At 40.0% G+C, this 23,713-nt stretch overlaps 1 protein-coding gene across 5 annotated transcripts in view; it reads right to left on the reverse strand.

Annotated features, from left to right (window-relative positions):
• ITPR2 (inositol 1,4,5-trisphosphate receptor type 2) overlaps positions 1-23,713 on the reverse strand; it is a 255,283-nt gene that overhangs the window by 157,180 nt on the left and 74,390 nt on the right. For all 5 annotated transcript variants that reach the window (XM_062634812.1, XM_062634811.1, XM_062634808.1 and 2 more), the window contains 10 exons: positions 22,429-22,528; positions 22,120-22,280; positions 19,757-19,898; positions 18,822-18,980; positions 17,706-17,878; positions 15,059-15,178; positions 14,770-14,955; positions 13,924-14,175; positions 12,720-12,864; positions 11,640-11,790 (listed from right to left, as the gene is read on the reverse strand). In XM_062634812.1, coding sequence (XP_062490796.1) covers positions 11,640-11,790; positions 12,720-12,864; positions 13,924-14,175; positions 14,770-14,955; positions 15,059-15,178; positions 17,706-17,878; positions 18,822-18,980; positions 19,757-19,898; positions 22,120-22,280; positions 22,429-22,528 — 1,589 coding nt within the window. The remainder of the gene's footprint in view (positions 1-11,639; positions 11,791-12,719; positions 12,865-13,923; positions 14,176-14,769; positions 14,956-15,058; positions 15,179-17,705; positions 17,879-18,821; positions 18,981-19,756; positions 19,899-22,119; positions 22,281-22,428; positions 22,529-23,713) is intronic.

Genomic DNA, 23,713 nt, shown 5'->3' on the forward strand with positions numbered 1-23,713 from the left:
AGTACTGCATGCTGGGAAAGAGGATGCCTTCAGCCCCAACTTTAAAGGGAAAACACACAAAGAATTGGCTTTTTCAAAGTAAATAAGGCAGATTAGTGTCACATTTGAGGTCCCATTTGGCATCTGGTCTGGTGTGCAATCACTCTGAATTGGTCGTTTGAAAATAGTACTTCAAGTCCCTACAAAGGAGGGGAAAAAAACATATTTCTGTCTTTGCATGATGTCAAGAAAAGAAGCAGCTAGATGTCAAACTAGGGGCTAGATCCTCACATTAGGCAGGCAGAGAGAGTTCTAACTGCTTACACCAGCATAAAACAAATAAAATCATTTCAAATACCCTCCGTGCTGCAAAGTGAAAATGGTGCATTTTCCTTTCAAATGAAATAAAACTATTGGGGAAAAACATAGTATGGATCTACCTCTCTCTTCCTCTCCTTGCCCCCTTTCTCCTGGTGTGCTAAGCATTTATTTGCATTGACCGTCATTCAGTACACCTGTGTAAAACTGGATTACTAAGTGGAAGACCTTCAAGCCTTAAAGCAGTTTCAGTTAAAATAACTTTTTGCATTTTCTTTGTCTCCAAGCCATGAAATAAATGCCCTCATTCATATCATCCCTTCTCTGACGCTGACTGATAAGCCCATGATGAGACCTACAGGTTGTGCAGCTGCTTCATGGCCTGTAATACCCCTGCTCTGCATCTCAATTGAGAAGTCATCATCCTCTCTCCCACAACATCCCTTTCACTCAGTTGTACAGAAGTGAATATAAATAGCAACACTGCTATTTGGAAAGCTCAAGAATTTTTAACAACTTAACAATTTGATTTTTAACAACTTCTGCCAATGGGGTTACCAGCTGATACTGAAAACACTTAAGTCTAAGAGAAATCCAGAAGATAATCTTCTCAAAAAATGGATAAAACTGCAGTTTGTCACAGATGAGACAGAAGAATTCCACTTTATCTTGAAAAGTTTCTGCCCACCCTTCAGGACTGAAGTCCACTAGGTGTACAGTTAACAAAAGAAGGTAGTGTCTTTTGGACAAGGAGTCAGACATCATCTTGAGTGGACCCCATGCTCTTGGAGAAAGAAAGCCGGGATTTTGCCTAGAGCATACATCTTCCTTATTTCTCAGCTATCACTAGGGTACTGCACAAGCACTGAAGCGAATGGGATTCAGTTCCCTCTGTGACTGAGGAATTAGTCACCCCCTCTACATTTCAGGATCACCTTCATAAACAAGACTACTTTATCCATCTCTAAAAAGGCCAGTGAGAGGCCTGATATAACAAAGACACTCAGCTAATGTGATGATGGAGCCTATAAAAGCATCTAGGAAATAAAAAGAATTTGGATGACTGCTCTTCTTTCCCCTTATCCATGCAATACCAGTGGTAAAAGATGGTACAAATCAGTGAGCAGTAGTTATGAAGCTACTTCCCACCAGCATCAGTAATAAGGATAATCCCTCTCTTCACAACATTCCTTTACTACTGACCTTCATGCAACTGATCTAAACAGCTATAGGCAGGAAAGCAAAGGAGGATTAAGGTGGTACTTATTATCACTGCCATTTCAAATTGTATTTCGTTATTGCATAGGAAAGGATTTTAGTGAGAGAAAAGGGTACTTGATGCAGTTTAGTATTTACAGCTGAAATGGGTAGTGACTCAATGCTGCATTATTTCAGTCAGTAACAAGGTGTCACGGATAAACCTGTATTGGAAAACTTTTAAACTAATTGCCTCATGTTACTATTATTTTCAATTAACTCAGAGCAGATTTTGGAAGAATGTTCCCAGAGTGAAATACAGCAACTGGAGCAATTCAGCTTTCTTTTCAGGAATAATATTTTAACAGCTGTATCTTGAAGGGTGCTGATGAAATTCAGCCATCTCTTAGGAGTAGACAGCAGGCACCCAGCACATTCGTGCATGGTAATGAAGCAGCTGACTTCATCCCAACACTGGGTGGAACTGCTCTGTTCTGCAAAAGAAGCCATGAGGATCATTCATGTACATAAAGAGTGGGCAGCAGCTTCTCTTCCAGAAGAGCCCCCAGTAATCAGCCCTTCTTGTGCTCAGTGTTACCTGTCCAGTGTTGGAAGTCTAGACCATGTTAAGCATGGATTTAAATCTGTCACTCACAAACATGAGGGGCCAGCAGCAGTCTTGCTAGTGAGTTCTTTCTCCTTTCTATGCTTTTGTGTTCTCTCAGCTTTAATACAGTTATCTCAGCAGGGAAGGGTATGAGCCTCTGAGGTAAGGCATGCAGAAAGGTTACTGCGGCTTAAAAAGTGACTGACTGCATGTCAGCTAAGCCTGCAACAATGCAAGACAAAATACACTGGCTCAATAAAAGAGACTTAAGTTCTTAGTACATATACACAGAATGACTAAAACAATGGAGCTCTGATCTTAGTTACAGCTCCAAAGTCCTTCCTGAATATCAATGCCCAAGGAAAAATTAACTTACTGCCTCAGCTAGTTAACTGAACTAAATGAGGAGAGATAGCAAACAGGTGTGAACCCTGATTACTTTTCCATGGACTTTGCTACAGATACCCGATGAGAAGCCCGAGCTGTGCTTTCATATGGTACTGCCACCCTCAATGTGCTGACCACAAGCATTTGTTGTCTTCTTTAAGATCAAGGTATTAACATTTATATATGGCTGAGAAATGTCGCAGGGAGAGAACGGCCATTGCACTGTTGTAAGGTGCCAGTGTGTACATCCAACCACTTCTCTCACTAGCAAACCACTGCAAAGTTGCTCAGAGCTATGACTGACCAACAAAGGACAAGAACACAAGGCACTCTCCATGAATCGTCTTCCATTCTTCCAGCTTTCCTTTCCTCACCCTAATTCTTCCCCCTGCCTCCTCCCTCTGCCAAGTCAACTCAGATGTCAAGAACCTTCCGTAAGCAGTGAACCCGTCAGGAATGCCTCCTGTTGAATGTGTGGTCTCACAAGGATAGCCAATGGAAGAGTGAAATCACTGAACACACAAGCAGTAATTTAAAGGAGCTGCAGACTGACAGGCACTGAAAGAAGAGGAAAGAGAAGAATGCCTGTCATGTTTTGGAAAGACAACTGTGCATCCTCTTTTCATTACTTGTTATTACAGTGATCACAACTTTCTACTGAATATCAGTTTCTGTCACAAAACTGTAGCACATAATCTCATACAGTTTGGCACAATTCACAATGCAGCGGCCTCTCTGAGAAGAAAGACTTTTCTGAGGAGTCAATTATGGGAAAAAAATAAAACCACCCAAGTAATCAGAACAGTGGGTAATTTGACACTTCATTTTCTATATAAACATATTTTCTTGATAAGTCATTTACTGGTTGCAGGAATCCTAAAAGCAGAATATAAAAGTAAACAACAATCTGCTATGTTATACAGTATGGATGGTAAGTGACAAAATACCATATTCAGAAAGAAAAACAACTGTCAAAGGCAGCTGGCAATTCGTGCCTTTTCTTCAAAATGCTCCTAGCCAATTGCTGTGCAGCATCCATGGTTTGCTTCCCAGTACAACAGCATTTCAGGTATTTCACAATTAGTGCAGAGAACCATACAGTACCTTTATATTATTTGCCAGATGCATCAAGCCTTACAGCTCTGTTTGTGAAAAAGGTGTTAATATTTACAGGTTTTCTACAGAATTTGCTCATAAAAACAGCAGAACCTACCAGAAACAGACCAAGAATCACACTTTATATCTTCATGAAACCATTTTTCATTACTCAATAACTAGCTGACCTCAGGTAAGACTCACAGAAAACCTAATGCATGACTTAAGGGCAGAAGGTGAGGTCACTTCCATATTGTATACAGCCCTCAGAAGTAATGAGGCAAAACAAACAAAAACCCCAATAATAGGCAATGCACATGACACAGTTAAAACTCATCCCTTGAGTGAATCTGGCCACCTCAGCCTCCACTGACCTACAGTACATCCACAAGTCCTCCCTTTTTGCATACAAAATCATCACAGCACAGCCACGGTGAAACTCCACCAAACTTCACCTTCTTCCGACATTCTGAAGATTCTGTTGATGTTGCCTATCCCCAACACCACACAGCAGTGTCAAAAACACAACTTTCATACCATGGATGTTAGACAAAGAGAAAAATACATACATCAGCACGCTGGCCTTGAAGGTATGGGAATCAAGCCCTGTAGACAAGTTACATCTGTGAAATGGGTATCGATTCCTAGAAGAGGAATAGTCTCTGGAATCACATTAGTGCACAGGTCTCATGATGAGGGAAAGAATAAGGAAGGAAAAGAAATGGTCCATGCCAGAGAATTAAACTCTCAGACTGACCTCCCCCTTGGCCTAACAATATTCTCCACTGAACAGCAGCTGCTTCACTGCAGACATCTGTGATGAACACAGCTAATTTTCCTAAGGGTTAAATCTTTTTTCTCTTGTAACCCTCTTTTTATTTTCATTCTCTTGTAAACTGCTGGCATGAATTATTGCTCCAGTCTGCCAGGCAGCCACTGCCTCATTAGCTCTGCTAATCAAACTATGCCTCAAGAAGATACTTCAAATTGTTAACTAGGCAAAAGAGCAGCTAACAGACATGGATGCAAGTCTGAGAAACAATACTAATTTCTAATAGTCCTGGATGAAATCTGGTCCTCCTTGGTCACAAAGACCCACAGGCACAACAGAAATGGCAGGTCCAAGCTTGTTGTCAACCATGTTCTAGTAGTGATCTCACTGCTGCTTAAGCACTATGCATCTCTACCGGCAGCCAAGAGGGCTGGAAGAAAACAGTACCTTATCTTCTTGCTCAGTTAAAGCTGAAGGACTAAACAGGCTACCAGGATGTATCAAAGGGACAGAAGACTGGACAAGAGTCCAAAAACATGCTGATATACAAGCACTCCTTGCAGAGGGATGGTAGCCCACCAGTGCTGGTGTCTTCAGGAGAGAGCAAGAGCTCCCCATTTTGACCCCTATGAGGGTCAGATCCTTTGGGGTATATCACAACAAAGCAGCAAAGCTTGCAGTATGACACAGGTCACTTTTCCTGCTACATTTCAAGGAAATGTTCCACAATCTCAGGACACCTACAGACAGTCAGTCTACAAGAGGAACATGCTCTCAAGCTGAAGATCTAGACATAATGGGAAGGACCTGGGATATTTGGCTACCTGTTTCAACAGGTGAAAGACGGCATCTGTTGGGCCAGTTATGAGAACACATTTTATGTGAGAAGCACATAAAAATCAGAGAATCAGAGGCAGGAGCAATTGGAGCTTATTACAGGTAAGTTTTTAAAACCTGTTTTGCAGAAAGACTGAGCATAGCCTTCCTTTGTGGAAGTGAACTGAAAGATTCTGATCAGTCAGTGGACACTGGCTCAGGAAAATTGTAGCCATTAACATAGAGCTCCTGAGGAAAAGACATGCTCCACAGATAATGCATGCTTGTACCACCAAGGGCTCTTTCACATTGATGCCCAGCACTGTAAATTGCATCCCAAGACATATGCAGCTTCACTTCAAGGATGTATTTCCTTGCATGTCATTATTCTCATTCCCAAACAATATTAACTAAATAGCACTGGACTGCATGGCAAAAGTGTAGCTTGTCTGCTAATACTGCCATGTCATTTCATCTTTCAGACCTGACATATGCTGTAGCTGCATGGCTTGACTGAAATAAGTTATTTGAAATATCAAATCACACCTAGAGAAAGATGTGCATTTTAATTCACAGAGAATAAATAACCGGTATTGGACAAGACAGATTGGCTCCTGAATGATACAGCAGGGTGCACTTAGTAGGAAAGCAATGACGTTACCTTTTAATTAAAATTGCAAGAGATTATAATGTTCTTGAAAGGTGCCAGAATGACAGCACTACTAGATGAAGTTCTCACTTTCTGCTTAAGAAAAAAATGCCTCATTAGGATACAGGTAGTATATGTAAACCCCAGATTTTACAGAATCTAAAAGGGAAAAAAGAAACAGAAAAAAGGTTCAAATAACCTCAAAAAATTATTCAAAGTTAAGACACTGATTGAAAAAAAAAGTTGGATGCAACATTTTCAAGTCAATTCATTTTTAGGATGCAATCTAGGTAAGAAGCCTTTCTGAAAATATAGATCTTTTCTTTTTCCAGGATTCTATCTCACAAATGTTTCCAGCCAACTTTCCCCAATCTGTCTTCATCAAGTAAGGTCACACCTGAAAACTACATGCACACTAATTTAATTCCAATTACAGTAACTGACAGTGGCATTAAAATCAAGCTTTTGAAAGGGAGTAAGGCATAACATTTACAGTAACGTAAGGATCTTTTCAGTATCTTTGCAGAACCAAGCTAGAGAAACTCACAACATCAAGGACTACCTCAGCCACCAAGGGGGCTCAAAATTTAAGCAAAGGATGGAAAAGGACATCTTGAGGTAAAAGGTTAATTAAGTCTTCATGCAACTTCCACTAAGCCTGAAAATACATCCCATTTTGCAGATTTGCTTCAACACTTGTCATATATACTTCTTGACTTAGCAAGTAGCTTTACTGAAATAAGTGGGTCTATTTAAAAAATAAATATTTAACAGACAAGGTTGCTGGCTGTAAATTTGGCTGTTTTGCTTTTGAGGTGCACAACTCCAGGCAGGCTTTCCAAAGCCAAGACCCACCTGATTCTTACACCCATCATTAATATATTTGTACCCACTCCCAAAATCCTGACTACAGTTTTCACAGTGTGGAGCAGTGGCCAAAACCAGTAGAGAGCCAAGCTCACCAGTTCTCTACAACTTCACATTATAAGAATCAGGTGGTGGGAGTTTTTGTTGCTACAGACCTGGAACAGATCAATGTCAACAATGGAAAGGCAGTATACCCTATCTTTCCCCACATCTATTTAGCACTGAGTTTCCCATAGAAATCAATACTTTAGAACAGAACTAAAATGTGAGACCTAAAATAAACAGATCCTACCCAAAATTCTGAACTTCTATAGGGCTGCCACCTTGGATCTACTACAGCTGCAGAATAGGAATTACATGACTTTTCCATTTGGAGAGACCCATCAGGTCATTTGTCCTACAACCTGAAAATCAATTGCATTTCTGCAGAGGTGTAATTACTGAGAAAATATTGCTGTTAAATATCCATTTAATATAAATTTATGTAAATTTACAAGACAGTGATAAAAATTACAACATACAGAGCCCAAGCTGGTATTCAGTAGCACTTTCCTACATTAGAGTTACAGCACATTTGTTTATATCATTAAACCATCAGTCCCCAGCACCATGGCTGGCTTTCAATGTTTGTCAAAAATGGGACTTAGACCCATTTACACCTCAAAGACTGAAATACGTGTTTTTACTGAATTAAAGCTAATGCTTAGACAGTTGTGATCACTGATTCATTAAATGCACCGATGCATTAAAAAGATTTAAAAAAAAAAAAAAATCCAACTTTTATAATCCCCAGAACTAATAATTTACTTTCACATGTTATTAGTATATAATCAAAATCACAATAGATACAATCTTGCCTTTTTCTGTGTGGTGGGTTTTTTTTGTTGGTTTGGTTTTATTTTTTATAACATCAACGTAATGAGCTTTGCAACCAGGAGAAGGTAACTTCCTGTAAGAAACAAGCTCTGTAAATCTGCATATCCCTAGATCAATCATGTGTTTGAGGGGCATGTACCTGCAATACTCTGCTTTCAATGGTATGATATGAATGTTGCAAGTATTGGGCCTGCCAGAGAGGATGCTGTCTAGCGAGACCCTTGCTGCAGTCTGGAAAGATATGGGAGAACAGAATCCGACCTCCTCTAAAGGCAGGAAGAAATCATCCTCACTCCTAATTGACTGGAGGGAGGGTTCCCACCATCCTGAATGAGGGCAGGGAACAATCCATCTGTCTGTATTTTATGTAAGTTATGAATAAGAAAACTCTGAAAAAAATCAACAGACCACCCTGATTTTAGAAAATGCCAATACATTTTCAAAAACCACAAAAAAACAGGCCAAGTTATTTTCTGTTGTAAGCTTTTGTACTTTACTTGTACTTAATAGCCTAAGAGACCAGTATTGAAAGTTAAAAGGAACAATAAAAATCCAAGTCAGGTAACTGATAGAACAACTTACACGTTCCCAACAGCTCCACTTTATAACAAAGAGGTTATCTGTGTAAAAGGAAAAGGGAGACCTTTGATGTTCAATCTTATAAGTACTATAAAAGTGAAAACAATGCATGCCTACAGTTTCGCCTGGTGAACAATGCTTACTATCACAGTTGGGGGGGATCTAGATAAAATTCCTGAGACCAATTTCTCTGTTGGCCTGTTCATTCCCTAGGGGTCTTGGACAAGGTGGATCCAGACTCCTTGGTAACATCAGTACTTCTAGGGTCAAACTTATTTGAGTAGATGTGACTGCACAAGATGCAAAAATACCCCTGCTCTTTCCCCTTCCCCCAGAAAAAAAGTACCAGAACATCATTAGGACACATGAGCATCCAATATACAGGCCTGTTTCAGCAACCCTAATACAATAAGGTCTCCCTGTCACAGACTCAAGCCCAGTCTCAAGTCAGGACTCACTTATCCTTAGCATCATCTACAGTCCAACACATGCAGAGGCACAGAAATTCCAGCCCACCACCACTCAGACAGAAAACATAAGCACTGTGGGCTCAAGCACGAGTTCATTAAGTCTGAAAAGACTGGACACAGAAAGAGCCATGTACACTACAGCACAAGCCAGAAAATCCCTTGAGCTCAGCTCTGTCTAGCTCAGTGTGGACACATCACACCTCAGCTACAGCTAGGCGATACCTAGCAAAGCAGAGAGCACACAAGCAGATCAAACACTCTGTGTGTTCAAACCTTCTCAGTACCCTGCAGCAAAGTCAAAATCAGGATGCGTGTGCAAGACAACCACGGGGCTGGTTTGAAAGGACTGCTACCCAGTAAAAGTTACTTTGTTTTCTTTTGTTTTTAAGTTAATTTATGCCTGCCAAACTCCTGCCCCTACAGTCTGATTCAGCCCTCACCAGCAGGCTTACACGCAAAACAAAGAAGTTACAAAGAGTTGACATTTCAGCCACAGCAGTTGTCTCCAGAACGTCAGCAACTACAGTACCTGGTGCTTTCTTCCCGAGTTCCCTTTCTAATCTTAATCTGCAACTAAAGTGAATGCTCATTGTGTTTTGTGGGTTTTTTTTTTAATGAAAAGTACTCCTCTGTTTTGAGTAATACATTCTTCAGACGTGAAATATGTTCTTCAGGCATGAAGTTCTATGAGCTGAGTGCTCAAAATTAGTGACTAGGAGTTAAAAAAACTGCCTAGACTGCTTTTAAATTATGCATCCTTGCAACATACGCATCTTCAAAGCCTAATGCTGCCCATGGGTATGTAAATATGCACCTCCAGAGAAAGAAGGAGGAATGGTAAGTTGCTTGGGCATAGCAGTTAAATATTAAGATCATTCCAGTCTCAGCTGGAAAGTGAATGCACAAATTTATGTGTTTCATGATTTGGCAATAAGAAAAGAAGAGGGAGGCTGAAGACAAGATATGACCATTCAAAGATGGGCATCCTTTTCTTTTATCATAGACTGTAGAAAGCCTCTCCAGCAAGGGTTACAGCTATTCCTGAAATTTCAATGCCTATTTTTAAGATGAGACAGCACAGCCAATATGTCTATCTCTGATCTCCTTTAAGATGGCAGACACAACTGACAACAATATGAGCTAGCAAAAAGACCTCTCTAAAGGCTTTATAGACATACAGTTGGCAGGAAAGGGAGGGTAAGAGAGGTGGGGAAAAACAACAACAACAACAGATTCCAAAAGAACATCAGTGGATTGTAACACCCTGCCCTGAACTGATTCCAGTGTTCAAAAGATAAACATCCCTGGAGATAACTACAGCCGAGAAAGAAGTTTAAAGAATCTGTACGAAGACTGAAGCTAATCAAAGATACACAAAAATCCCACGTTTTTTTCCGTGCCTTGTCTACTGGAAGAACGTGACACAAAACAAGAGATGCGTAACAAAAGTTTCCAGCAAGGCTCCAGGCAATGGTTTAGTGTTACTAACAAGGCTACCGAGTTCCCATTTGCACGGTGGTGCCATTTTGTGCATTCCTTCACACTCGTTTATTTCAGAGTAAATTCATGAACATGGAATTGCTCTGGAATTTTGTACAACTGAGAGTAGATCTGTTTGCACTTAATGGGTGGTTCTTCCCTCTCCTATATAGCCTGAAAGGAAACCCTTCAACAGAAATAAAAGGGAATTAAAGATGAAATATAATTTTGTGGGTAATGAATGTGAGTAAAAACATTAAACAAGTGGTCTAATCAGGATTAAAGACTTGAGCAGAGAGAGAACTAAATAGAAGAACCGTATCTGCATGTTCCATGTTGCCAATACGCCAAGATTGTATCTGGAGCCAAACTGTGTCCAGAGCTATTTAAGAAGAGAGTCTGCAATGCAGTATTTCAGGGACAAAAAAGCAAAACATAATTCCGAGTGTCTGAACGTTCAGTCTTTGTCTAGCACTGTAGAGGGACTGCAGCCGGCTGTAGCATGCCTTAGTGTGCACAGCATTGCAGGAAAGACTTAAGGGGCTTTTGGTAAAGTGCACTGGCAGCAATGGAGGAAAGATCAAAAGAACCAAGCATAAGACTTCTCGGAGATGACAGTGACTATCTACACTTCTCCAGAGTGTATGAACCTCAAAGAAGGAAAGTTATGAAGGATGGTACACTCACATAGGGCATCTGTAGAAGCAACTGAGCAGAATGATGATAAGGAAAATTCAAGGCTGGGAAAAGGCGTCGCAGTGAAAATACAAAATAATTGTTGTTTCAAACAAGACAGCTCATCCTTTTTGTTGCTGTGGGCCAGCTGGCAGTGCAATGACACTTACAGCAGCCACATATTAAAACAGAATTTGCCATCTGTCTCCTGAACCTTCAGCCCACATGACTGTCACACCTCCCATCCACACACACAGGAAAACTAAACTGCTAAGTTTCAGCACTTTCCTGGCATGCTCACTCTTCAACCCAGTTTTAAGCCATGGTAGAAAAGGCAGTGGGACATACAGTATTGTCCTAGAATTGTCAGACAGCCACTCTGGTCTGGATTTAAAAAAGAATATCCTAAACTGACAAACACATCCAGAGGATGGCCTCATCCGGACTCCTATCTGGTGCTTCTGCACTTGTTGGACCAGAAACATCTTATTCTCCTTTTAAATGAAAGGCTAAGATGAATAATAAACACTTGTGCCGTATATGAGCCATCTTAATCGGTGTGGCCATACAAATGCTATCTGCATTTGGTTGGGATGTTCAGTGCAATGGATGGCTTAGATCCAGATTTGAAAGTTCAGTTACAAACAAGAAAAGGAGAAGCAGCACCAACACAGCAGCCATAAGTCATGAAGGCTGCAGCTTTGTTCAAAAAGTTCCCTTTGTAGCTGACCATCCTAATGTACCCTGCAGCAACATTCCTGTTGGTGGGTCATTGTGTGAATAAAGAACATTGGAAGATCAATGAGATGTTCCATGAATTATGTCCAACCTAAATAATGAATTCCACACTGGAGTCTTTGCTGCTTCTCTTACCTCCATCCTGAAACTTGCTTAATCTTTCAAAGTATGATGATATAGGAACTTGAACAATATCTAGGATGGCAAGGAGCGTCCGGGTCAGTCTCAGAAGCTCACTAAAGCTATAAAAGCCAAAGTATATGAGGTTTCGAGCCAGATGTACCACCTGTAAGAAAAACAAATGAAAAATGAAGGTGATATCAGAAACCTTTGGGGTATTTGGCTGTGCAATACAGTTGTATTTCACACAGCAGCTTTCAAAGAGATTCAGATCTAGAGTGCAATCAAAATTAGTGCATTAGTGATTTAAACGGGCCTTGGACTAAGACTAGTGACATTAAATGTTTTTCAGAGTTAGACAGAACAACTGGCCAGTCAAATGAAACCAGAAAGCAAAACCAACATGAGAATTAGGAAGGTTTGAAAGGATACAATTGTATCTGGGATAATATATAAGATCAAGAGGAAAGACTCCAGGAAACGGTTTAAAAAGGAAGCAGCTGTGGAGAAGATGGAAGTCAGAACAGTAAGATGATAGCTGTAAGTTTGAACAGAGGTGATTTCAGATGACCTGAGGCAGGCGTGCCAAAGCTTGGGAGGCAGGTTGCAGGAAAAACTATAAAAGCTGCAAGCATTTCCCCTTTATTCAATGTTGCTTGAATCTAGAATAATTAGGCCTATCTAAAGTTTCTGTCAGGAATTTCAAACAATATTTAAAAACAGTAATAGGCCATTCAGAGTATTTCCTTCAGTGTCATACCATACACAGAGAATAGGACTTATATTGAGGAATTCCTTCACGCTTCACTAATGTTGAGAGAAAGGATATACTGCCGTTCACCCACACACATATCCTTCCTTTTGCCAGAGAAATGCAGCCATCTCAGGAGAAGGAAGGAAAAATACAGCTGTTTGGCAGCAGACAGTAATGTTATTTTCTGCAACAATGGTCATCACCAAGAACACTGGAATTAGGAACTGGTGCTTCTTTAGGACATTTTACACAAACATTATTCTGCGACTAGCTTTATTTTGGAAGAATCAATGTCATCTGAAAGGAGGAAGAATACCATAAGTAGGATGCAGAAGTAGTACCTCAAATGTAAGTTTATTTTTCTCTTTGTCTCCAAAAGGAAAGGGCTGATTTACAACTTCTTTCAAGTACTCTTCTACAAATTCCATAGTTAGTGCAAACTTCCTCTTCATTTCATTCCTTGAAGAGTCTGTGAAAGAATCATATCTACAACACAAGGCACAGAAGGAAGGAAATTAAACACCTATAATATCAAGATCTGCTGTTATAAAGAAAAAAATAAACCCATCACAATGCTATGAAATTACTGTCAGTTCTCTAGTTCTCTGTAAGTAGACGGGATAGAGGTCAGTTGGTTCTTCATAGACACATAAAGATGCACAAGTCTTCCCTCCAGCAGTACCAGGAAGGGTTGCAGTGAACAGGAATAACAGAGACAGGAAAATATCACAGTTCTGGCAGATAGCACTCTTAAATCTTGCTGTGGCAATTCAATAAGTCACTAAGTCTCAGCTGTCCTCCCTACCCATCATACAGAATTTGCTATTTCCACAAGACTGCAGATCAGGAAAGCAGCGTGGGACAGTCAGCTTCCTCCTTTGCACCACCAACTAGGACTGATTTTTCATATATGTCAAAACAGTCCTTCATCTCATTAACAGAAGCAATTCTGTCTGCTGCAGCACTGCATTTCTTCCTGTTTGTCTCTTCAGCCAGAAACTGGCTGTCTGGGTGTCTAGCCCAGTGGTGCTGCTCCACCAAATCAATTAAGCCAGAGAAGGTTTCCACTAAGTCGTGGGAAACCTTCTCCCATACTTTAACACATGCTTAAGTACTTTGCTGGATGGAGGCCAAAGCCTCTGTGAACTGTTTCTGGGGCAATAATGATACCTAACTCTAAATTCTGGCTTTCCAACTGTGGCTTTCAGTTGAGCTTGAAGTATAAAACCAAGTTCTAGCCTAACAAGCCTGTAATGTTAGGTACAACTAGATTACTTCAAGTTCTGTTGGTCTGAGGAATGGCCATACCATTTTTCCCTAGCTTCTTCCCCATAAGAACACAGTGCAAAATGAAATTGAAATATTGCCATGTAAAGCTACCCATGGAAGTTTCTAACAGTAACAATAATTAATAGCTCTGTGCTCTGCAAATGAATACCTTTTCACATACGTACGCATCAACATTAGATATCTACAACCATTTTTTTCTGAGACTAAACCCTACAAAATGCTTTTGTACTTCAGCTTGAAACACTTTCAACTCACTCGTGAATCGTGATCTTCGTAGGAATTTCAGTCCACAATCTGGCATATCTGACAGGCACCACAGATTCCTGAGGATCCCTGTCCACATGCATGTGTAGCATTAGCCGACAAAATGAAGCCCGGAGGTCATAAGGGAGGCTTTCATCAGACATACATCGTAGGATCAAGTCAACCGACAGCTGTGCAGAAATCTGGTTGATGGCGAGATATTGGCGGTCCAGACACATTCTTGCAAAGAGGTTCAGTTGGTACCTTAATAAAAGGTAATAACATATGGTATTCAAAGAAATCAGTTGAAAATGGAGCAACGTACAACAGATTCTCACTTTAAAAGCCTGGTGTCAGCCTTTCTGATATAAGTCCTAAAAAAGTAACAAGAGTGACTTCGCTAAGCAAGGGATCGACTTGCCATTAAAAATGATAATGTTAGGCTCCAGCCCCCACGAAGACTGGGCTCCTTGAAACTGAAAGGAAGCATTGTTCAACGGAAGGCTGAAGCATCTGGACTATTTGTTTTCAACCTGCTCCATGATCCCATTTCCCCCCTAATTCACAGGACACACCTTCCTCAGAGCATGCCTTGCTTCCAGGACAACAATACAGCCCAATAAATAAAAGAGAAGAAGTGAAATGGTAGAGACACAAAGAGCTGTCGTGAGCAAAGAAAACTCAAGATTTGTCTGGAATAGACAGCAGAGATTGTGATTCCTAAAGGAAAATCTTGAAACAAACTTTTAATCCTGCTTTCTGGCATGACTCAACTTCCTTTTTTGATACTGGGAAATTAAGTGGATAGGAACAGCATCAAGTTTACATTTTCTTCCATTTGAATAAGAAGGTTTTCACCTGTAGTAGGTAAGAACTTCTAAATCGGCTTTTGTGCCTTCCTTCGCCTCCTGAGCCAGATGCCTGATGGCTTTGCCATGAGGCTCCTTGTTACTGTCAATCCAATAAAGCCATACTTCCTCTTCATCAATGTCATCTGAGATGACTGGGCATTCCAAGGGGTTGTCCATTTGTGTTGAAACCAGCCTGCAAACACAAACCATTCACAATGGAGCCACTAGCAAACTGCTACAAATTCATAACAACAGAGCAAGCAACAAAAAGGTATCTTCTGATTATGGATGCTCACTTGGTCTGAATGAGAATGTCAGCATTCCCTGGGCTCAGCATAAACTTGCAGATGAGTTCCTGAGTTACTGGTATTGCTGTGGTGTTAGATACACACAGGTCTGACAGATAATCCAAGAATCTGCATTCAAAAATCCACAGATACAACAGAAGACAAAACTTAAAATATGACACAGAAACATTGCAGAGGAAATCTCTAATATCCATCATTAATATGCTCATGGGAGCATATATCGCAAAATTCATCAACACACGATCTTTGCTGATTCATACTTTTGTAACTCACAACAGATAAAGATGAATAATAGCTTTAAGAGCCAGCCTGAATTGTTCTGAATGATCACTCAGGGAGAGAAAAGAAAAACATCCCAAGTTTGACAATTGTCAGCAAATCAAAAGCCAAAGACTTGTGCCAGAACTTAAGAGCAGCCTGAGGCTGTCTTAAATTTGGCTGGCAAGAGACCTCTACTGAAGGCTCTCTTCCTTGTAGAGAATAAGAAGCAAAAGTACACATTCTCACCCATCTTCCCCATCAGGTAGCATTTACCTCCCTAATGCAAGTAGCAAGGAGATGTAACTTGTCCTGGAGATAGCCATGTGCCTTCACATGAACTCCATTGCACTGGAGGAGTTCATACCTCCTCAGTTTAATTATACCTTTTAAACTCCCTGAAGTGACACAGCCAACAATGAGTGAAGATCTGTCAGAACCTGAAGACAGGACCTCTGTATTCAAGGAGGTCACTCCAAGTAAAGCAGAAATAACAAATCTTTTCATGGAAATCAGTCTCCCACAAATTTGTCTCTCAAATTTAGGTCTTCTGATATTTAACAAGGTTCAGGCTGAGGCTTTCCTCGCAGTTGGGACATTCATTAGGTATCTGCTTCTGTCCCACTTTCATGCATTCCTCTGTGTCTATTAACAGTAGTCCATATTGCAGCCTTTGCCTCACTGGAATATAAAAAAGGCCTGTTCCCTCTATGTAGCTTCTTTTCATGACATTTGTAGGCACTGAGTATCTCTGAGCCTGCCACTCCTCTAGCAAAGGAAGGTAAAACTGGGCAAGGGGTTCAAGAGCTGGTGGGGGAGCAGGTACAAGCAGGCACACAGAGATCATATACTACACTTCCTTAGAAATCCACATAAAAAAAATTACTACCGTCAGCTATTCAAAGATCCAATAGTTTGAACCTCAGTAAGTGATCATCCTACCAGAGGGAATCAGAAAATCATTTCTGCATTAGCACAGACTATACTCCCTTCTGAAGTCTGGGAACTGCAAGGGATGAGCACCAAAAGCATTTTTAAGGTACACTCAGGAACAATTTTATCCATCACTGAAATGAAGCTTTGTGACAACAGGTAATTAACAGTGCACAGCAACATTGCATCACAAACATGACATTAAGTAAATGGCACATAATTACATAGAATTCTGGGAAGTTACCTAGTTGGAGTTAAAATGCAGGAAGGTTTTAAATTTTTGAGCTCATGCATTGTAGAGCATACTGCCACAATTCTTATTCACACAAGCAAGTGCTGCAAAATCTACAAGACTCTCCATGAAAATAACCATTGTAAGATCAAGCCTTTACTGTTCAGATTGCACCTGTTTGGCAAGATGCATTTTTCAAGCATTTACTGCTCTTGGACTTCAGCCTTAAAGGAGTGAATACACAGCAGTGGCACAATGTAGTTATGTAACAAATACTGTGACATTCTCTACCACAAGAAGAAAGTGACAGAGATTGTCAGTAAACACTAGGTTCCGTCAGCACTGAGAAGGAGCTGATTCTCATATAGTTTCCTCTTAGTACTGAGCAAATCCAACAGAGCTTAGCATGGGAGAGGCAAAACGGCTGCAGACATCTAGAAAATATTTGAAGCAGTGAAGCACCAGGACCTTGACCAATATCCGTAATCGCTAACAGAAAAATGGTATTCACAATTATAGGGGACATTATTTGGCCTTCAGTACATTAATTTCTTAGGTTTGTTTACTTCAGTAATTTTACAACTGAAAATCTAATAAGAAAATACATACATTTCCTTTATATTCTGACCTAAAGCTAATAAAAAAATTTCAAAATGAGTGAAAGTTAAGGCCAGAATTTTTCATTGGGAACAAGATCTGGTCTAGGACACATGTTCACTGGGATCTTTACTGACCTAGGCCCCTTTCAGGTCTGACCTGGAATTGCAACCTGCAGGAAAACTGGCATTAATAAAAGGTTAGAAACAATCACATCCATGTAATTGCACTAAGACTATTACCAGGAGAACCAACACAAGTGGCAGTTTCTTAGAGGAGCTGCAGAGTTATAAGAAAGTTAAATTTCCATTTGTTTCTCTTTATTCCAATCTGAACTAACCGCAAATTTTCAAAAATGCCCTGTAAAGTATAAACCCTCTTTTCAGCGAGCTCTAGTTCTGAAATGCAGATATGGTCAAATCCCAAGAACTGCATTTAGCTCTGATATTTTCTAGCACGACATGCATATACATGTAGGTTTTTTGTCTGCCAGGTCAAAACAAATTAAGCTGGGAAAAAGACAACAAAACAATGAATAGTAGGCAGATTCACAGCTACTGCAAACAGAAAAGCCTATCAATACAGAACAAGAATGTTAAGTGGACCACTTCAAACCTTGGCTCTCGATTTCTCCTGAGTAAATTAACAAACGTCTCTATTTCTTTAGCCGTGATGTGTTTCTCTAGCAGCTTTCTGTTGTTGTGCAACAAAGCTGTGATGGTGTCTTCTGCCAGAATATCATAGCCAATCTGGGACTGCATGACGCAGAAGTTCTTAGCAATATATTCCTGAAAAAATGAAAATTCCCATGATGACCTGGTAAGCAGCAATGTTTTTCTTTTAGAACCCGAAGCATCCAGCTCAATTAGCAACAATAACCCTCAAAACTTTCCTCTCTGAACTGGCATGAACAGAAGAACATATGAACACCAAAAATATGTTCCCCGGAAACAGATTCAGTGATGACTAAGTCTCTTATTCTTTCATAAGCCAAAGAAATGAATCCATAAAAACATATACAAAATTCAAGCAAATGGCAAGCAATGTTTTAAAATGAAAAAACATACGGTTTTATAACATTTAAGAAACTTTCTTTGCTGAATCTTCCTTTCCCTCCAAAGACAGAAATATTTCTGTAAAGCATTAGAAAGAAAACAAAGAAGACGTACAGAGCAGTTCCATCTTTCATCTCTAGTCCCCTTAGCCCTATAAAGTTAGTGGAGTTTTTCTCTGCTGCAGTGTGCAAAGCACTAGACATCATGTTCTGAAATAGCTCTTGCTCACAAGGAGTCTCCAGAATTGGGAAATCAGACTACCTGATAGAAAAACCTCTGGTCTGATTCACTGCCATCCCTCTACAAATATTTAAGCAACAGAAACAGACAGTTTTACAGACTTCCCACTTTATAATCCAGAGTCCAAGAGCATAATTTTAATAACAGAAAGCTCATAAATGAAACAGTGGACCCCAGTCTTGGTCTGAGCTTGTGAAAGTACAAGGTGAACCTATGATATTTATTGCTGATCATTCAATTCATATGCAAATGCCTACAAAACAAAAACACCGTTCCTCAACATGAGGCAGTATGTTACAGCGATTTCCTAATACTAACCTGCACAAAATCCAGTCCTTTCACCATTACCACTTGTAAGTGCAGAGAGTGATGTCAAACCCATGATATATAATTGTAGCAATCAGGAGGAAAATTAATTATCTTTAGTACCACTGACCTGGTTCTTCCTATAGTCCTGTTGGGAATGTCTGAGAACTCTGTAACATAATCTTAACATGTACTTGTACGGGGCATATCTCTGGTCACCTAGGTCTTCAAGTCTCAGCATTGATCCTTCACCTTTGTCCTTAAAAGGAGCTTTGAGGATGCCGAATATCTGTTCGAAATCAAAATCACTAAGAATGAAAATCAAACCCAGATTTTTGCTTAACTTACAGCTGTCAATGAAAATGTGCTCTGACAGGACCAGCACAAGGGCATGATTGACCAAAGTCAGAAGTGAATCACTGCAGTTACCTACTGTGACTGAATAGAGGAGCAGGCACAATCTCAGAAATTACAGCTTCCTGTGTTTAACTTTACATTTCCTGTCATCTTGACTGATATTGCTTCCTCTTCACAATTTTAAACATTATTAAGTGCCTTAACTTTAGGCAAATTAAGGATGAAAAGGGAGGACAACACTGGCTGCTGTCCATTCTCATCCTTTTCTCCTTTTTTTTTTTTTTATTATTTAATTTCAGTAGGCTACTTAAAGAGAATATTAATTTTCATTTACATGCAAGTTGACCCTCATACAAAAAAGGTCAGCAATCCGTAAGGGCATTAGAATTTTTCCCATATGATGAACTCTTGCAGGATTGGGACCACGGTGCAAGCTTCTTGCAAACTTTGTAAAGAATTTGCTATCAAAGCCCTAAACGTTACTGGAATCACAGGAAACTGCCATCAAACATTTTGTGTCCCCCTGTGCTTCTATCTGATCCACAGACCAAGAGGTGAGCCTTGACTAAGTAATGTCACATCTATCCAATCCAACCAGACACAAATCCAACAAAACATAAGCAAGGTTACCTAAAAAGAACATTTTCTCAGATCACTCTGTCCTACAATCTGTTTTTTAAAGCAAGTTATTAATACAGTAAGACATACCTGAGCCAGTATATTTTGCTCCCTCATTAATTTTTGTCGTTCTCTGTTTGGCTTGCTAATGACCACATCCAAAACCTCCTGCCCGTTGTTAGGCACGTCAGCAACAAAGAAAATGAGATCTTCCAGTAACTTGGTTACAAACCTAGAATGAATAGACAAATCATTATTACAGACAATCATTCAACACTTTCTGGGATTCATTAAGAAAGAAAGTCACTGTTTAGTGCAAGCTTTATCTAGCACAATGGAACTTCAATCACTGCAAAGTTAAGTTTGGCATGTACTTAAGGATTCCAGACCTTTGCTCAGCAGAAGCTTAAATCCATCACAGAGATGTTTACCAAGGCACTGAATAACCACCAGAGGGGAAAAAGGGAGAAAAATACAGGATGCTGGATTGATGAAGAGTATTCAGAAAACCAAAATCTATACAATCTGGCCTCAAGGCCCAGGAACAGTAGAAAGACAGAGTTTCATAGCCTACCAAGGATTTTTATGCTTTATCACAGAAATGGGTCCATGAAAAAAAGAGGATGGACTTCCTAGAGGAATAAAAACACTCTGTCACTAGACTATTTTCCTACTGACCTAAGAAACTCTTGAAAAATTACTATATTTGTTTCACTCTTTGCTACACAAAAGAAGACTTGGCAGAAGTGCTAAAAAGGACAGAGGCAGTAGTAATTCCTTCCATCCTACCTTCAGAGAAACCAAAAAGAATAAAAATGCAAATGAAAAAAAGAAAGTGGACCTTGCCTCCTTGTTACTAACGTACCTTGCCAGGCATGCACAGAAAGAAGTACAGATGACCACAGATTTCAATGAAACTCCATTAGAAGAGCTAGCAATATTTTACAAACAAAACCCAGCATGTCTCCTACCCTGGGGAAGCATCATCTGAATTTGGACAGCATGTAGTCTATAATTACTAAACCTGTAGGCATGCTATGAAAGCAGCTGGAAGATGCCCAGTAGATTTTCAAAGTCATCTCTGGGAGCCAAACACAAAGCTTCCATTACCCACAAGAGGGCTGGGTTATTCAGCTAAACCCTCTGAGTGAGCTTTAGCTTTAAAAATCTCAGCCCACTGGTGGAGAACAGCAAGGTTCCCCCCTATAGAGGAAGTAGTAAAGGTAGATGCAGGATGGAGCAACCAGGAATAAACTATTGGGACCCCTACTTTCCTAAGCAAGAGGGTGGTAAGACTGATAAAAGAGTTGCTTGGTTTTTCCCAAAGGAAATGACAGGAAAAAACAAATAATGGCACTATTCTGAAACCCCTGTGAAATGTTTTATGAATGTATTAAACCAAACTCCCAACATCAAGACTTGATAACACTGGGTTGCAGTAACACAGCAGTGCAACGTCAATAGACAAGTGTCACACCTTGATTATGTCATATCCCTCTCTGGTTCAACTCAATCGTGACATGGCCCATCAGCTTTTCAAGGCTGAGTACCAACACCCAAGCCATTATAGATTTGCCTGTTACTATAAATCCTCAGCCTGATATTAAACCATCTGGTCTAAGTGCTACTGACAACTGACAGCAAAAATTCAGTTTTATCACCAAAACCGAACATTTTCAGCAAAACGCTGTGTATGATGAACGGTGGAAAAGAAGTTACAAATTAACACTGCCAGAGATGCTGTCTAACATTCTGTTTAACAACAGACAGCTGAAAACAAGTAGGGAACTAAATCACCAGCAGTGGGATATATTTGGCTACAATGTGCAGCAAAATCCCTTAATTCAGGGGCAGGTGTGAAGAACAGACATTTTAATAGCACTACAGCTGAAACACTGATGAATACAAAGGTAAACACCAAAATGATGTAAAATAGGAAAAGAGAACAGGGAAAAAAAAAGTAAGAAAAGAAAGGGACTAACTGGGGCAGCTTCTCGATCACTCTGAGACTTTTCTCTACTTTTCTTGCAGCATGAATGTGCAGTACAGTGAAGTCCTCACAAATGAAGAGTCCTGCCCTGCTGCCCACCATATATTTGGCTTTCTTGAACATGAGAATCAAATGCAGTGGACCCCTATATTACAGCTCAGAAGTGTGTTATCAAAGGAAGCTAAGACAAACACCTCTGCATTTGCCCAGGGAGCTGGGGCCATTTTATGTGGCCGGTGAACTGGGGAAGTGCTGTTTACCTTCATTTTACGGATGATATACACTGACCAGCCTGAGGTGCAGCAAGGATGCTCTGACAGAGATGGAACCTAACCCCAGACCAGCACTCATAGCACTGAAATGTCCTCTCCCGATTTCACAGATACTACCAAATTATCCATTACTGTGATGTCATGAGTAACAAAATACCAATTTAGGAGGGAAAAAAATAAAACTCACTAACCTCCTTTCATTCTGGGTTATTGTTCCATTCTCCAGCTTTTTAACAGTTGATGCTAGAACCTTGTTTGCATCATTGGCAAAGTCCAAGTCTCTGACCTCAGACAGAGGAACCGATACAATGGCAAAAGCTTCCTTGTCCTCTTTTGTTTGGCATGTCCCAATCTGGAATAGTGTTTGTTTTAATGTGAGCAAACAATTCTCTTACCTTTATCCTAATTATTATGCATATTTTATATGTTAGAAGTGAGATCACCAGAAGAGAACTTCAGGAATGAGTTTTGGATTTCAACCCCAAGACATATGTGCTTACCTTTAACATCACAGGCCTCTCTTCATCAGTATCTATTGGAATGCTGGTACTAGTGACCCAAGTGTTAGTGCACAAATGCCTCAGTCGGACATAGGAGTTCCTAAAGAAGAACAAAGCAAACAACAAGTGGGCAAGGTGGAATGCAATACATCACACAACCATGACATGAGAGTTGAGGGCACGAGTCACACCAGTCACTCGTAATAAAAGGATAAGGGAGATACGAAAGATACTGCAGCACCCCTTTCCCTTGTTTCCTCCTTTCTTACCCAGAACAGAGCTGCAACAAGAACAAAACAGCATCTTACAATTATGCAGAATGCTGGTTTTAAGTATTTATATAAGCCTAGGAGTAAAATATTCTTTAAAGAAAAAAATTGAAAATAAAGGTGTTATAAAATCCCATCTGAATAGAAATGCATTTCATGAATAAAACCAATTCTTCTTATTTTTTTTCTGCAGAGTAATGAGCCCCTTCAAGCTGTCACAGCACAAAAGTAAAACTGACCATGGTTTCACAGCTTCACCATTACGATCTGCAAACCCATGTTCAAGGGAGCAAGCATTTACAGTACCAGTTCTCAACAGAAAATCAAGTGAACAAGGAGCAGACATGAGATTCTTCTGAATTCTTTCCATATGATAATCTATGGTATTATCAAAAAGCAGAGCTGAGAAATCAATTACAATTGAATTCTACTCTTTAAATATATTCACAGTGGTCTTCATTCACGCTCTCCCTTTCATGCTGATGGGCTTTGAGTATTCAAGTAAGCAAATTATCTGGCAAAATTTAGCATAGCAAATACACTTCAAAGCTGCATACATCAGTATTTGTGGGTACCCCGCTTTAAAATCCACCCTCGTAACAACTAGCCCCAAGTGTCTGCATGCCCATTCAGTGACAACCTACGCAGAGTGACTTATCTAGCCAATCTCAGCAACACACCACGGTTGAAATTTCAAGTATTGACAATTAAAACCCAGAAGCCACTTGCTGAATTCATTTGAATAGCAAATGTGTTCAGTGGCATCATGATCTGTCAGGGAAAGAGATGCCCAGTTTACCATACACGTTATTTTGCTAGGAACAATTCAGTTAGATCTATTAGCAGTACAGTTTTTCAAGCAGTGCACAGGGCTCAATTCTGTCCTCGTATGTGCAATATTATGTCCCTAATTTTTCTCTTCACAGACTCTTTTTAGGTGTCACTTGATTTATCCTTATAATTCTTTTACTCAGCAGTACCAAGTTTTATACATCCCTTGCACATCCATGAACACG

The sequence above is a fragment of the Pezoporus occidentalis genome, unplaced genomic scaffold (genome assembly GCF_034315485.1).
Source record: "Pezoporus occidentalis ecotype Australia unplaced genomic scaffold, CSIRO_AGI_Poc_V1 ctg44, whole genome shotgun sequence".
In the NCBI taxonomy this organism is placed as follows: Eukaryota; Metazoa; Chordata; class Aves; order Psittaciformes; family Psittacidae; genus Pezoporus; species Pezoporus occidentalis.